Source organism: Tupaia chinensis, unplaced genomic scaffold (assembly GCF_000334495.1).
Source record: "Tupaia chinensis unplaced genomic scaffold, TupChi_1.0 Scaffold146187_1, whole genome shotgun sequence".
Lineage (NCBI taxonomy): Eukaryota > Metazoa > Chordata > Mammalia > Scandentia > Tupaiidae > Tupaia > Tupaia belangeri.
The window spans coordinates 2348873-2363130 of NW_006206042.1; the positions used below are offsets into that span (position 1 = coordinate 2348873).

The following is a 14258-nucleotide window of genomic DNA, read 5'->3' on the forward strand; positions in this document are numbered from 1 at the left end:
CAGGACCTGGATTCTGAAGACTCCAGTCCAGGCATTCTTTTTTTTTTTTTGGAGAGGTTTTTGCTATAGGGCGTGTGCACTCACCAGGCAGACAGAGAGAGAGAGACAGAAAGTGAGAAATCACCCCCCCGGGGGGATGGCTACGCTGCAATCCCTTCTCCTTCATTCTCCTCTCGGGATCTTGGGCACACAAGCACACGTGCCCAGTGTGAGTTTTAAACCACCGGGTCTGGGACGTGAACCGTGGTCGGCTACGTGGGAGTCCAGTGACATAGCCATTACGCTAAGTGCTGGTCCCCCAGGCTTTCTTATTGCCCTTTACTCGCTGAGTGGCCTCAGTAAATCGTTCATCTTGAATACCCAGTTTAGCATGTAATATACTTGGGAGATCCTGAAGAATGGAAATGTGTGCGTCAGGCTCCCAGGACAGGCATTACACCTGTTGCAGGGATAAGTAGGTGCTCACCAAACGTTTCCTTCCTTTCCACCTTCTCGGCTCTATGTGAAAGCACATCACTCATTGTAAGAGCCATCCCCCGATTGGCTGCTAGGCCTAGCATGGCACCACTGCTCCCAAATGACGGTGTTTTTCCTACAGAGAAATTTCCTATGAAGAACGTGAATGCATGCAATCAAATTCAACAGAGTTGTCCTTTTTGTGCCTCATTTGAGAAACCAGTCGAAAATTTCTGCCACAAATGAACTCATATTTATATTCTGTTTTCTCATGGATTTTTTGAAGTCCCCTCATAAATGTATAGTAAATATTGATATCAAGTACAGATAGTGCTTCCTAATATACATTTTCAACTTGTTTTACGTATTTTTGCCTTTACTCTTTTATATAAGTCTTAGGACCATTCCTGAGAATTCAAAAATCTTCTCTTCTAGCTTTTTAAAAATATTATTTTTATACTATAAGGTTGTAACATATCACCTTTACATATCTTTTACAAGATGTTTTTTATTATTTTGTAGTTTTGTTGTTATTGGATATAGTACTTTTTGTTAAATATTTTGCTTTCTTGAATGTGGCTGAAATAAAGGATGAATACTCTCATACTTTAATCTTATATTTGGAAGCATTGCTGAACTTTTCCTACTGTTTTGTGTAGTATTTTAGAGATTATACATACACAGTCAAAGTACTACAATGTGGTATTAGTAACAAGATTGAGAATTAGGTTTATGATCAGAATAAAGAATCTGGAAATAAATCCACTTATAAATGAACACTTGATGCTTGACAAAAAACAAACTAACTAACTAACAAAAAAATAAAACATGAAAACAAAAATAACCAAGTCAGTTAAAAAAAAAAAAAACACCCAAAAAACAGATAGTCTTTTTTTTTTGGAGAGGTTTTTGCTATAGGGCGCGTGCGCTCGCCAGACAGACAGAGAGAGACAGAGAGACAGAAAGCGAGAAATCACCCCCCAGGGGGGATGGCCACGCCGCAGTCCCTTCTCCTCCATTCTCCTCTCGGGATCTTGGGCACGTACACACACACACGCCCGGCGTGAGTTTAAGCCACCGGGTCCACGACATGAATCCCAGTTGACTCCATGGGAGTCCAGCGACATAGCCATTATGCTAACAGCTGGTCCCCAAAACAGATAGTCTTTTGAACATATGATCCTGGGAAAATTCCTATCTATGAGGGGAAAAAATGAACTTTGAGTTATACTTCATACCATATGAAAAATAGCTTCAAATAGGTCATAGATCTTAATGTAAAACCCCAAATTATAAAATTTCTAGAGAAAAGCATTGGAGAAAATCTTCTGATCTTGAGTTTGGAAAAGCTTTTCAAGCATGACATCCAAAGCATGACTATGAAGGAACAAATGGATAAATTTGATTTTATCAAGTATATGTATATATACCCACACTGATCAAGTTGTGTACTTCAAATACATGCACTGTGTTGATCATTAATTATGTCTCTAGGAATCCATTTTTAAAAATAAGAGGAGAACTCTGTTATAGCCTGTTCTCTAAGAATTCTAAAGACATTGGATGGCTCCTGGTGAACTTCTTCCTGGTAACAGAGTCCATCTTGTCTAAGAAGTTCTTAAGCAAGAAGTTGACCCAAATAAATACTTCATTCCTCTTTAGGAAGATTTTAACAACTCACCTTGCTTCGTTTTGGATGTCGAATCACTTCTGGCGGTGTAATCTGGCATGCTTTTGATTTCTGTAGGCTGAACCAAGAGCTGCAAGATGGAGAGTAAGTACAAGGAGATCCTGTTACTGACGGGCCTGGACGGCATCACTGACGAGGAGCTGGACCGGTTTAAGTTCTTCCTTCCAGATGAGTTTGACATCCCAAAGGGCAAACTAAAAACTGCACCCAGGACAGAACTAGCTAATTTGATGATTCAAAATGCCGGAGTGGTGTCTGCGGTGACGAAGACCATTCACATTTTCCAGAGGTTGAAATACATGCACGTGGCAAAGCGTCTTCAGGAAGAGAAGGAGAAAGGTATTGCGGCGTGTTCGTGTCTCCTCCTCTGTCACTCGGGCCTTTCCTTTCCTGACGTCAGTGGATCAGTTCCCCAGTGCCTGGGTAGGAAGTGACTCAAGGCATGCACCTGCCCCTTTCCCACTATTTACTGGGAATATTTCCAGGAAGCATTGGTTATAAACTTCTCTAATCCATCCCAGCATCTGTCAACTCTTGTTCCAGCCCTTAGGCCCCCACTACCATCTCCTAATCTCCTCACATTGCCTGTGTTTGTCCTCAGCTTACTTGCAGTGACCACAGATGCAGGGCTTCGACATGGACTTCTCAAAGCACTCGTGACACGATACGTAATGCTGTCGACATTTATCAAACAGTTGACAATAATGCAGAGAAAGGGTAGCACTGAAAACCGAGACTGGGGTACCAGACACCTGCGTCCCTCCTCAGTCTGCCACTTTCTCTCCTCTCCGCAGCCCGTTGTGACGCCACCGATCCTCTCGGGGTCGGGGGGCCTTCTATTCACACATTCTCTCCTTCAGATTAGACTTCCTGTTTCTGATACAGGTGATGGTATGAATGTCCCAGAACACAAAGACTGTTTACACACACACACACACACACACACACACACACACATCTATCTATATATTTCAATAAACCACTGATCATTTCTATTTGAAGTACTTACGCTCTGTTTTAATTCCTGATTTTGCTGTCCGAGTACAATGGCTATATCTTGGCTTTATGTATGAATGCCTAACAAGACCCAGGAAAGGAGACAATCCCCAAGTCTTCCACACGAGAGACTCCAGATGCAACAATTTTGGGGTGCTAAGTGCAACTCTATTTAACAGGAAAATTGCAATAGTTTGTATGTCCTATGTGTAGGTATACACATACAATTCACATTATACCATGTGACCAAGTGACGCCTCACATATGATTCCTATGAAGGCTACATGACACAATGACACATAGTGACCACACAGCATGTAGGTCTATGAAGGTAGAAACTGTTATATAGTTTCAAAGACACCTCAGAGAAGGGACTTATTCTGGCACACATGAGCAGCTGGATCCTACATGACTCAGCCTGGTTGGATTCTTAGCCATGAAGTATTGAAAAAAATGTCAAGCGCATGTGTGTCTAAAATCCAGACTGGATGGAGAAGTGAAGGAAAAAAGATTGCAGCGTGACCACACTCCCTTGGGGTGTTATTTCTCTCTCTCTCTCTCTCTGGAAGGCATGTGTGCCCTCTGAAAAATTAAAAAAAAAAAAGACAAAAAAATCAAGTAGGTTTTTAAATATTCACAACGTCTTTTTCTAGGCTGGAGCTGCAGTACCCAGAGTTTACCACAAGGTGGCAGGGACTACACACTGTTTCTCCAAATAACCGCCTGTTTTGAATGGGTGTATGTGATGTGTTATTTATTTATTTATTTATATTGTTTGTTTTGATCTAGGGGAAGAAATAAGACTCTAGGAATATTGGCAAACACAGGCTGAGGATATTTAATTAAAAGGTTCATTATTCTCTGGAAAAATATCACCAATTTTTTCTGCTGTCACCTCCCTACACACACACATTTTGCAGATCTAATGATTCTGAGAATTTATTATCCTCATTAGCTGAAAATGCCCCCATTTGGACCAGGTTGAAAACCCAAGACTAGTATCTCTATATGTTGAACAAGAAGTCATTAAATTCTATCCAAGATCAAATGCCTACTTAACAATGAACTTAAAAAAACACTATTATTATTAATTTTATTATTTTTAATTAAACAGGGTCTCTCTGGGTTGCTATCTTCCTGCCTCAGCCTCTGAGTAGCTGGGACTACAGGTACAAGCGACTGTCCAATTTTTAGGATTGGTCAGAATTTTAGATTTGAGGGATCAGATGCCTTGTTCTGCAGATATATGGGACACAGTCTTGCCTGTTGACTTAGGGAAGCCTGACATGGAGCTCTGAAGCAGTACCAGGTCATTTCTCAGTCCTTCATGTCTAGCAAAGCCAGACACTCTCCTGTGGATATTTGCAGTAGACTTGCCTCCCAGCACAATTTACCCTTATCCAGGACTGCAAGGAGTTTTGGGAGGTGGGGTAGGGGAGGATTTAGCCCTGTCTCTGGAATTAGGAAGCCAAGTAATTCCCCTCCATGCACTTGCCTCCTGGCCTGGGGAATCCTTAAGCAGAGCACCAAAGATGGGTGGGGAAGCCGGCTGGGGACTGAAGCCTGGCAGAGCCATTGCTGGTGCTTCCTGTAGGCTGTGCTATTGGCTGGGCTCCCCGAGTGGCACCTTCACTATCGGGGCAGAGCCACCACTGCGACCCGCGTGTTGGTTAGAGTGAGACCCACCCTTCCTTGTTTCTAGCTAACCAAAGTTGTTTTTGCCCAGATAATATCCCTTATGAGGCAGAAGTGGGCCTCAGCAAAGCACCCCAGAATCCTGGGAGGCCAGATGCTTACCTCCAGCTCTCTTTAACTGCTGTAGAAATCGTAGGCTCAGGGGATGCTTCGTATACACCTCTGTGCTGGCTTGGGCCGCAGGTGATATGATAAAAGTGAAATTGTTCTTTTCACCTTTTAATGCAGCTTTTCTCAGTTCTGTGATCTGAAAGCTGTCTTAGCATCATATCCAAATTCTGGGATATTCACAAATGGATTCTAGCTGCTTGTTGGCTTTCTGTGCGGGTCACTGGAGCTGGACAACTCCTAGTCTGCCAAACTGCTCGCATCACAGTTGTTCTTGAGAGATGATAATGTTGATAGTATATATATATATAATATATATATAATTATATAACATTATAATATAATATATAAAATTGTATATATGTATAATTTTAATTTGCTAGAGGGTGCTTTAACTCACAGGAGACACACACACACACATACAGTGAGAGAGAGAGAAAGTGAGAAAGCTCCTTTTGGGGAATGACCAAGGCACAGTCTCTTCTCCATTCTCCAGTCGGAATTTTGGGCATGCACACACATGCCCACTGGGTTTTCCAAGTGCCACGTTTCAGGACTAGAACCTGACAGTCAGCCATGTGGGCTCCAGCTGCCTCAACTACCACGCTACCAGCTGGCCCAAGAGGAGATGATATTTAAACTTCTCAGCTGGCTTTGTTCATTTCTTACAGGCTTCTTTGGCAATTTTTTTTTTTTTTTTTAATCAGTTGATAAATGTGAATGTGAAAAAGAAACAATGACTGTGAAAAAGAGAAGTCAAGCCACAAGGAGGCCTGGTGCCTCTGCAGCTGCCAGGAATGACAGCAGGGTGCCGCTTGCAGCACTGGGAGTCCCTCCTCGCAGTAAGGTCAGACAGGGCGTTAGGGGGTGGGGGGCCTGAGGGCTCACGAGAACACCCCCAGTCACTGTCCTTGCCGTTTCTCATGTCAGGGCCTCTGCCTTTCTTCTCACAGCATACGAGTGAGGGGGGCAAGGTGGTAATGCGCAGAGCCTGCCTGGGAAACAGGAGAAATCCCTTCAGCGTCATCAGAGTAAACACCAGCGGAGTTCCTGGTCTCTGCCTGGCCCTGGACACATTAACCTGTCGTTGCAAGTTGGGTTGCATAAGAAGAAAACTGAGATAGACAGTTGTTTTCAGGAGGTTTATTTGGTGTCTCCAGGATTAATACCTGTGGGCAAGTGAAAGCAGTCAAGGTGAGGGAGAATTGCAAGACCAAAGCCCTGCGGCAAAGCCCTCAGCTCATCCCCCAGGTTGCTCAGGAGCTGAGATGCCTCAGGCCTGCTGTGACTGCAGTGGGGCCTCTTTGTTGTCCACCCACATTGACCAAGGACATCTGAGGGAGTAATGCTTGGACAAAGCCTTGGTCTGTGAGAATGCTTACCTTAGCTCTGAGGGAGCAGCAGGCTACCCCTGAGAGGCCCGCCCAGAACTCACCAAACACATGTCATTCCATTTCCCATGAAGCAGATATCAAACATGCTACAGATGTCTGAGTTACCAAAACTGATCACAAATCCTCCTTTATTAAGGATGGGCTTCTGTCCTCACCAACCCATTATAATTTGAAGCTATCACAAGTAAAAAATGCATTTAGAGTCAGCCTGTGGCCTGGTGGTTAAGGTGGATGATTCCACATGGCTGACTGTGTGGTTCAAGTCCTGGACCCGGCGGCTTACTGGGCAAGTATGCATGCCCAACATCCAGAAAGGAGGGAGAAAGGGAGAAGGGATTGCGGTGTGACCATGACCCATGGAGAGGTCTTTCTTACTTTTCTTCTCTCTCTGTCTTTCTCCAGCAAATGCACACACTCTCCGATAAAACTTTAAAAAAATAAAAAAGTTGCATTTAACCCTGGCAACACAATGTAGATGCTTCTTGATTTACAATGGGTTATGTTCCAACAAGCCAAAGTCAAAAAATTGGAAGTCGAACCCTCCTAACCTGGGGACCATCGGTGTACATACTCCAACCTCTTTGTCTAAAGCAGTCGCTTTCTCTGGGCTTATTCAGAAACTTGTGGAACCATCAGGGAAACAAGATCCAGGAATATGTGCTATATTTCAGTTATCATCATTATATAGTTTTTCTTGATAGAGAGATTTTTTAGCCATTGGTGTGTGCACTTGTTGGAGAGACAGAGAGAGATACATAGAGAAAGTGAGAAATCACCCCCTGGGAAGCATGGCCATGCTGCAATCCTTTCTCCTCCCTTGTCTCAGGATTTGGGGCATCCATATACGCACACCAGAAGTGTTTTAAGCCTCCAGGTCCGGGATTCCAACTGCGATGGGCCATGTGGGAATCCAGCGACATAACCACTAAGCCATATCATTATTAAAATATGCATTATTTAGTCTGAAGGCCCAACTAAAGATACATAGGACCAAAGAGAAGAACCTTAGTAGTGAACCTCAGTGACGCTGGCATTTCCCTGCATTTTCTCATACTGAGTGTCTTAGACTGTTCCCAGGGTCCCTTAAGGGACCCACAGACTGAGTCCCATTGGACACTCAATTCAGAAACTTATATTTGACCTCATATGTCTCTGCTTTTGTTTGTTTGTTTCATACATTTTCCTCTGATTATGGACAGAAATTTGAAAGTAATATTTGATTCTAAAACATCCTTAAACAACAAAAATCCCCATCTTATTTCTATTAATTTGGGAAAACAGAAAATACAATGAAAATAAAATTATCTGTAGTCCTATCATCTAGAGAAAACCATATCTGACACCGGTAAATATTTGTTTACTGTGTGTGTGATGTAATTATTAATTCATCCAATAAGAAACACATTGTATAATCTGCTTAGGACCTTGCTCTTTATTGAATCAGTTATTAGAGTTTATCACATTATTTCTTTAAAGCATTTTAAATATTTGCATAGTAATGTACTATGTGACTCCACCAGATTTTATTTAACCAAATCCATTTTTGGATATTTAAATTATTTCAGTTTTAAGTAACAAATAAATGATAAAATTATTTTACTTTAACCCACAATTCATTATTTCTAAAGACAATACATAAAAGTAGAATTTCTCCTTTTAAGTTTCCCATTTAAACTCACTTGTAAGATCTCTAGATCTCTAGACCTGGATCTCTCTGCTCACATTTAACTGACGCCCATGGCTCTCCCAAGGAATTTAGAGAGCCCTGTGCAGGTCCCTGGGTTCTCTCACTTTTATAACAGAATAAAACTGATATTCAGGACAGTCTTGGTGTGAGAAATGATGTCTCCTGCCCTAATGGATTCAATAGAAGAAGGCGGGACCAGATTTACTCTGCCGCCTCATAAATGCTTCTGAAATCTGGTGTGTTCTTCACCTATACTAGAGAGCAAAGCAAGGATCTGGGTTCAGGAAGTCTGCTTCCAAAATGTACTGCACAGCTTCGCCTACACACAGAACTTGAAATCGTCCTTCCGCATTTTCTTCTCCACGTACATAATTCTAGGCCTCACATTTCTTCCTACTCTTCTCTGTCTCTTATTTTGATTCCACCTGTCTTTAACTGAATTCTTTTTTTTTTTTTTTTGGAGAGATTTTCACTGTAGGGCGCGTGCGCTCGCCAGACAGACAGAGAGAGACATAGAGACAGAAAGCGAGAAATCACCCCCCAGGGGGGATGGTCACGCCGCAATCCCTTCTCCTCCATTCTCCTCTCGGGATCTTGGGCACGCACGCACACGCGCCCGGCGTGAGTTTTTTAAGCCACCAGGTCCAGGACACGAACCGCGGTCGACTACGTGGGAATCCAGCGACATAGCCATTACGCTAACTGCTGGTTCCCTTTAACTGAATTCTTGAGGTTTGACACTGAGTGAAGTAAGGTTCCCTCGACAGAGCCATCTTTACTCACAGCTGATATCTTTCTTCTCTTGTCTTTAGTCTCAGCAGAAACAGATGGTGGCCGAGCAGGATTCTCCCAGAGAAGGATTGCAAAAAGGCGGTCTGATAGTCATGGTGCTGAAAGCAATGAATCCCTTTGAGTTCAAGACCCAGGAAGGGAAGCAGGAGATGTTCCATGCTACGGTGGCTACTGAGAAAGAATTCTTCCTTGTAAAAGTTTTTAACACACAGCTAAAAGACAACTTCACCCCAAAGAGAACAATTATAATATCAAACTACTATTATAGGCACAATGGCATACTGGAGGTGAACAGTGCCTCACGCGTGTTTGATGCTAAACCGAACCAAGAGGTCACTGTCCCAAAAAGCATTATCAGAAAAGCTGGTCAAACCCTAAAGATCAATAAGCTTCAAACTCAGCCCCTTGGAACCATTGTGAATGGGATATATGTAGTCCAGAAGGTAAGTCCCTTTATCTAATTTTATATTGGTTAACAGGGATAAAAATTCTTACCTCTGGGGACCAGCAGTTAGTGTAATGGCTATGTCGCTGGACTCCCACGTAGTCGACCACGGTTCACGTCCTGGACCCGGTGGCTTAAAACTCATGCCGGGCGCGTGTGCGCCCAAGATCCCAAGAGGAGAATGGAGGAGAAGGGATTGTGGCATAGCCATCCCCCCTGGGGGGGGTGATTTATCGCTTTCTGTCTCTCTGTCTCTCTCTGTCTGGTGAGTGCACGTGCCCTATAGCAAAAACCTCTCCAAAAAAAAAAAAAATTCTTACCTCTGAGCTTTAAAGGGACTTAAAAAAAACTATTTTGAGGACAGCAGGTGGCATGGTGGTTGAGGGCATTAGACTCCCACATGGCCAACTGTGGTTCTAGTCCCAGACTTGGCAACTTGCTTTCTTACTTTCCCTCTCTCTCTCACTCTGGTCAAATTAAAATAACTAACTAAATAAGTAAAGTTAAATCAAATAATTCTTAAAAAAAGAAGTATTAATGTCTTTCCCAGTGGAAACATTGAAAACAAATCTCAAAGTACTAAAGTGGTGCAGAGTTAATGTGCATATACAAACTCATACACAGAAACTCAAAAAACCACTTTGATTTTCAAAATACTGTCATAATCCTGATTCAGCTTTCTTTTATCCCTGTAGCCTCTGAAAAAGATTATACACAAGTAATTTTTACTTCCTGTGTTATTTTTGTACTTTATATATATCATCTTTATTTTAAGTGACTGTTGTGAATGCAAAGTAGCTGGAGTTGAGTAATAAACCAGATTAATTGACCTGTAAGAGCAATAAGTAGGGCAATATTAAAGTACTGTGATTAAATGAAGAACATAGAAAAGTTTTATGAGGAGACTTATTAAAAGGGAGAAATAATACAGTATGATGATTCTGAGCCTAGGGGAACTGGGCTTGTGTGACTTTGACAGCTCTAGGGCAGGGTCTGAGGAACCACAGAGAAGGAACCTGCTGGCCTTGCATCCAGGAACCTCCGGGAACCTCGCTGTCTGGGTTAATTACAGAGGAACTCATAGAAAAGATCTATTTTCATAGAAAATTTATGCATGCAATGACCTTGGAAAGGAAGGTCACACTCTTTATCCCGGTTTTGCTTTGGCCAACCATCATGAATATGAGGGTGCTTAAAAAAGTCTGTGGAAAAACCAAGTTAAAGTACAAGTTTAGGACCCAGCAGGTGCTATGGTGGTTAAGGTGCTGGACTCCCACATGGTCAACTACAGTTTGAGTCCTGAGCCTGGTAGATTACTTTCTCTGTGTGTGTGTGTTTCTCTCTGGTCAAATTAAATAATAATAATAATAATAATAATAATAAAATAAATCTAAAAAAAGTACAAGTTTTTTGTGCAAATATTTTTAAAAAATCAATTCGTTTTTTTATAATATGAATTTTCTGTGAATATTTTGAAGACCTCTTGTATATTTGCCTAGCCCATAAAATTAAAACTGAAAATGTCAGTTTTCTCATTGAGGGCATACTTTTGGTCTGGACTTGATTGTGAATTATTTCTTGTCCTAGAGTCTTCATTTAGACTCTTTACTGGGTCTGCGTCATTGACTCATGCATCTCCTACATTCATTTCTTTAAACGGGTCTTCTCTAACCCAGGTCTTCTTTCCCTTTATTTTGCACAGGGGCCCCAGAGAAGCTACATCTTTTCCATATACCAGTTGCTGCGTCTCTGGGCCATCCTGGCTCCCATAGGGAGACGTCTGCTTCCTTTATCAGCAAGTGCTAACATCCATAGACCCAGACTTCTCAGCTTCAAAGCTAGATTATGTTTTTCTTATATTTCTTTCTGGATGCTGCTTTTGATACATTTGAAATCTGATTGCTGTGGTCTTCCTTAGTCAACTTATCAGAGATTGGACATTGATTTTCTTTTGCAGAAAACAGAGCAGAAGAATTCTGTATTATTTGACCTAAGTGACAACACAGGGAGGATGGAAGTACTGGTGCCTGGAAAACAGAACAAAATAGAATGTGAGGAAGGGGATAAGCTTCGACTTACTTTCCTCGAGCTGGCAAGAAATGGAGAAAAACTACAGCTGAAATTTGGAGCGCATAGCGACATTAAGGTGGGAACTGCATGGCCAAGGTGAACTCTCCATGGGGATATTTTTCCTTTTCCATCAGAAAGCTGGACAGATGCTATTGAACAGGACATGGTATGGAAACCTTGATATTTAGTATACCCGCAACTCCCAGAAATGAGGAACCTTCCGTTTAGAAAATACGCCTCCTAGATACCCCGAGGACGAGGCTTCCCGAGGCACACATGCTGTGGTGCGTGAAGAGTCCACAGTGTGTTTTGGCAACACGGCGGGCCTCGTGCAGACAGCTCAGCCAGAGGCGGGCAAATCACTCTAATGCATGTAAAGTACCACAGAGCATTTCTCAGAGTCGGCCCAACCATCCCTGCACCTGCCACAGTTCAGGGCAGTCGAGTCGATGGAAACCCCACTCCTGCCCTTTCATTGCACCCTGCTCCTCGTCCTGTTGCTGCTACTTGGTCTCTTCCCTGTGTCTCGGCATCACCTACACTGACTGCCATCCCTACTCATAAGAGTGAAGGCAGGCACCTGAGAAGCCTACGGATGTGCCCATGCTAAGTCAAAGTGCACATCTCAGGGTAGATGGTAACCTCGGGAGACTTATCCAAGCATGAACACTGTACTAGGACGGAGGGAAGAAGAATTTTATGAAAAGAGTAGAAGAAAGGCACACTTCAGGAGAACATTGTTACTATGCACAGGGATAGGGTAACTACTCAAATACATTCACACTATTTTTTTCTCCACCCAGGTTATTAAAACTAAAAAGAAGAAATGAAAAGGACCAATTCCAGCCAACTGGTCTGAGCAGCATTTAATTGAAGAACACCTGATGAAGCATCTCTACATCGTGAGAGCGGCAGTTTCCAGGCTCCCCCTGCCCCAGATCCACCGAATTACTCAGGACAGGAAGATTGTTGCATAAACCCCAGATGTTGACATATTATCAGAATAAAAGTGGACTTCTCATGCATGACAGCCCATAGTCTAGTTTAGTTTAGGGTAGGGCTCTGTTCTATGTAGATATATACAGATGTTGCAGTGTTCAGTAAATCCTGTTGAATGAATTAAATAACTAACAGAAAATATTTACTATTTGTCTAAGTCAAGATGAGCTAAATTCACACATAACCAGACTCATAGGAATGTGGAATGCCTGTCACCATGAAAAATGGTCAACTTCACTAATACTCGGAGAAATACAATTAAATAATCAATGAATAATACTGCTTCCACATAAGATGAAGAAGAACATTGGAAAGAGTCATGTTCTTACCCTTAAAACAAAAAAGTAAAGTCAGGTAATCTGCAAAATCACAACTTTTTCTGAACCCATCAGATAGCTAAAGGTGCAGAGGAAGTGTTTTACAATAATCTAAGGAAGGACTGACACCTCCAAGGACAAAATAGTAGCATTTGCACACCTGGGGCACACAGTGGACCACAGATGCCCCGGTCAAAATAGAATAATTCAGCTAAGTTTTAAAAAATTTCTCAAATTTGAGTTTGGGATAGCGGAAGAATATAAGACCACTGAGAACATCAACCACAGGATGATTGTACCCACTTGAAGAAACTTCTCTACGATTTTCACTAAAAGGATATGTAAAAGGTTCTGGATGTTTGGGGAAGGTGATGGGTGACCTACAACATCAGATGTTCCATTTCAGTAGAGAAGTGGAAGTGATGAGAAAGAATGACATGGAGGGACCAGAAGTGGCGTGATGGTTAAGGCCCTGGACTCCTACATGACTCACCGTGATTTGAGTCTTGCACCTGGTGGCTTGCTCTCTCACATTCTCTTTCTGGCTTTCTCTGGTGAGCACGTATGCTCTATTGCGACTTCTGTCCAGCAGAGAGTCACCTGAAGCCCACACAGAGGAACTAGTTGAGACACAAAAATCCGAGTCAAGAGGGAGAGGGAGGTCACACCAGGGATGTGCCTGCTAAGCCTCTCTCTTCCTCCATATTTCTTAGGGCCAAGGAGGAAGGAAGGTTATTTTTTAAAGAATTCGGAAAACAAAGGGATTTCCTGGAACAGGTTAGTTTTGGTATTGATTAGTGGGACATGGCTAAATGATGCCAGAGGCTGGACAGAACACCTTGGAATCTGGAAAACATATTTATCAGATTGCACACTCATCTAATGGCCTCCTGTTATTTGCAAGCAGAAAGGCCACATTTCCTGAGCATACATTCACTTACTCAGAATCCATAGATCTACAGTGTTCTAGGAGCAAGGTGTTTCTGATGTTCCCTAACACCATATAAATGATAATAATATAAATTAATGAAAAACATAGATGTAGAGATGAAGATGCCTATAGCAGGGTTATCAGTGGACTTGACACAGCAGAGGGTAGAATCAATGAACTGAAAACAGATCATTAAAAATTACTCAAACTTGGAACCAGCAGATAGCATAGCAGTTATGGTTGCTGGACTCCCACATGGCCAACCATGGTTCGAGTGCCAGGCCCAGTGGCTTGATACTCATGCTGGGTGTGTGTGTGTATGTGTGCACAAGATCCTGGGAGGAGAATGGAGGAGAAGAATTGCAGCTTGTCAATTCTCTCTGGGTGGTGATTTCTTACTTTCCCCCTCACTATCTCTGCCTCTCTATCTGGTGAGCACATGCACCCTAAGGCAAAAACCTCTTAAAAATTACTCTAACTAAAATGTTAAAAGAGTGAAAAAACAAAACAGATTTTAGCATTCAAAGGATGCAGAACAACACTAAGCAATTTAAAATATCTTTACTTGGAGTCCCAGAAGGAGAACAGAAAGAGAACGGGACTAATAAACATGCTAATAACAGAAACTAAATCACCATAGATCTAAGAATCTTAGAGAAAAGCACGCAGAGAAAGTAT

The 14258-nt window shown here is 42.3% G+C and overlaps 1 protein-coding gene across 3 annotated transcripts in view; it reads left to right on the forward strand.

The window, feature by feature from the left end:
• Nucleotides 1–12473, forward strand: part of AIM2 (absent in melanoma 2) — a 66693-nt gene extending 54220 nt beyond the window's left edge. For all 3 annotated transcript variants that reach the window (XM_027768430.1, XM_014584292.2, XM_014584288.2), the window contains 5 exons: nucleotides 2204–2485; nucleotides 5653–5792; nucleotides 8839–9261; nucleotides 11221–11409; nucleotides 12137–12473. In XM_027768430.1, coding sequence (XP_027624231.1) covers nucleotides 2224–2485; nucleotides 5653–5792; nucleotides 8839–9261; nucleotides 11221–11409; nucleotides 12137–12163 — 1041 coding nt within the window. In that variant the 5' untranslated portion in view covers nucleotides 2204–2223 and the 3' untranslated portion in view covers nucleotides 12164–12473. The remainder of the gene's footprint in view (nucleotides 1–2203; nucleotides 2486–5652; nucleotides 5793–8838; nucleotides 9262–11220; nucleotides 11410–12136) is intronic.
• The last annotated feature ends 1785 nt before the right edge of the window (nucleotides 12474–14258 follow it).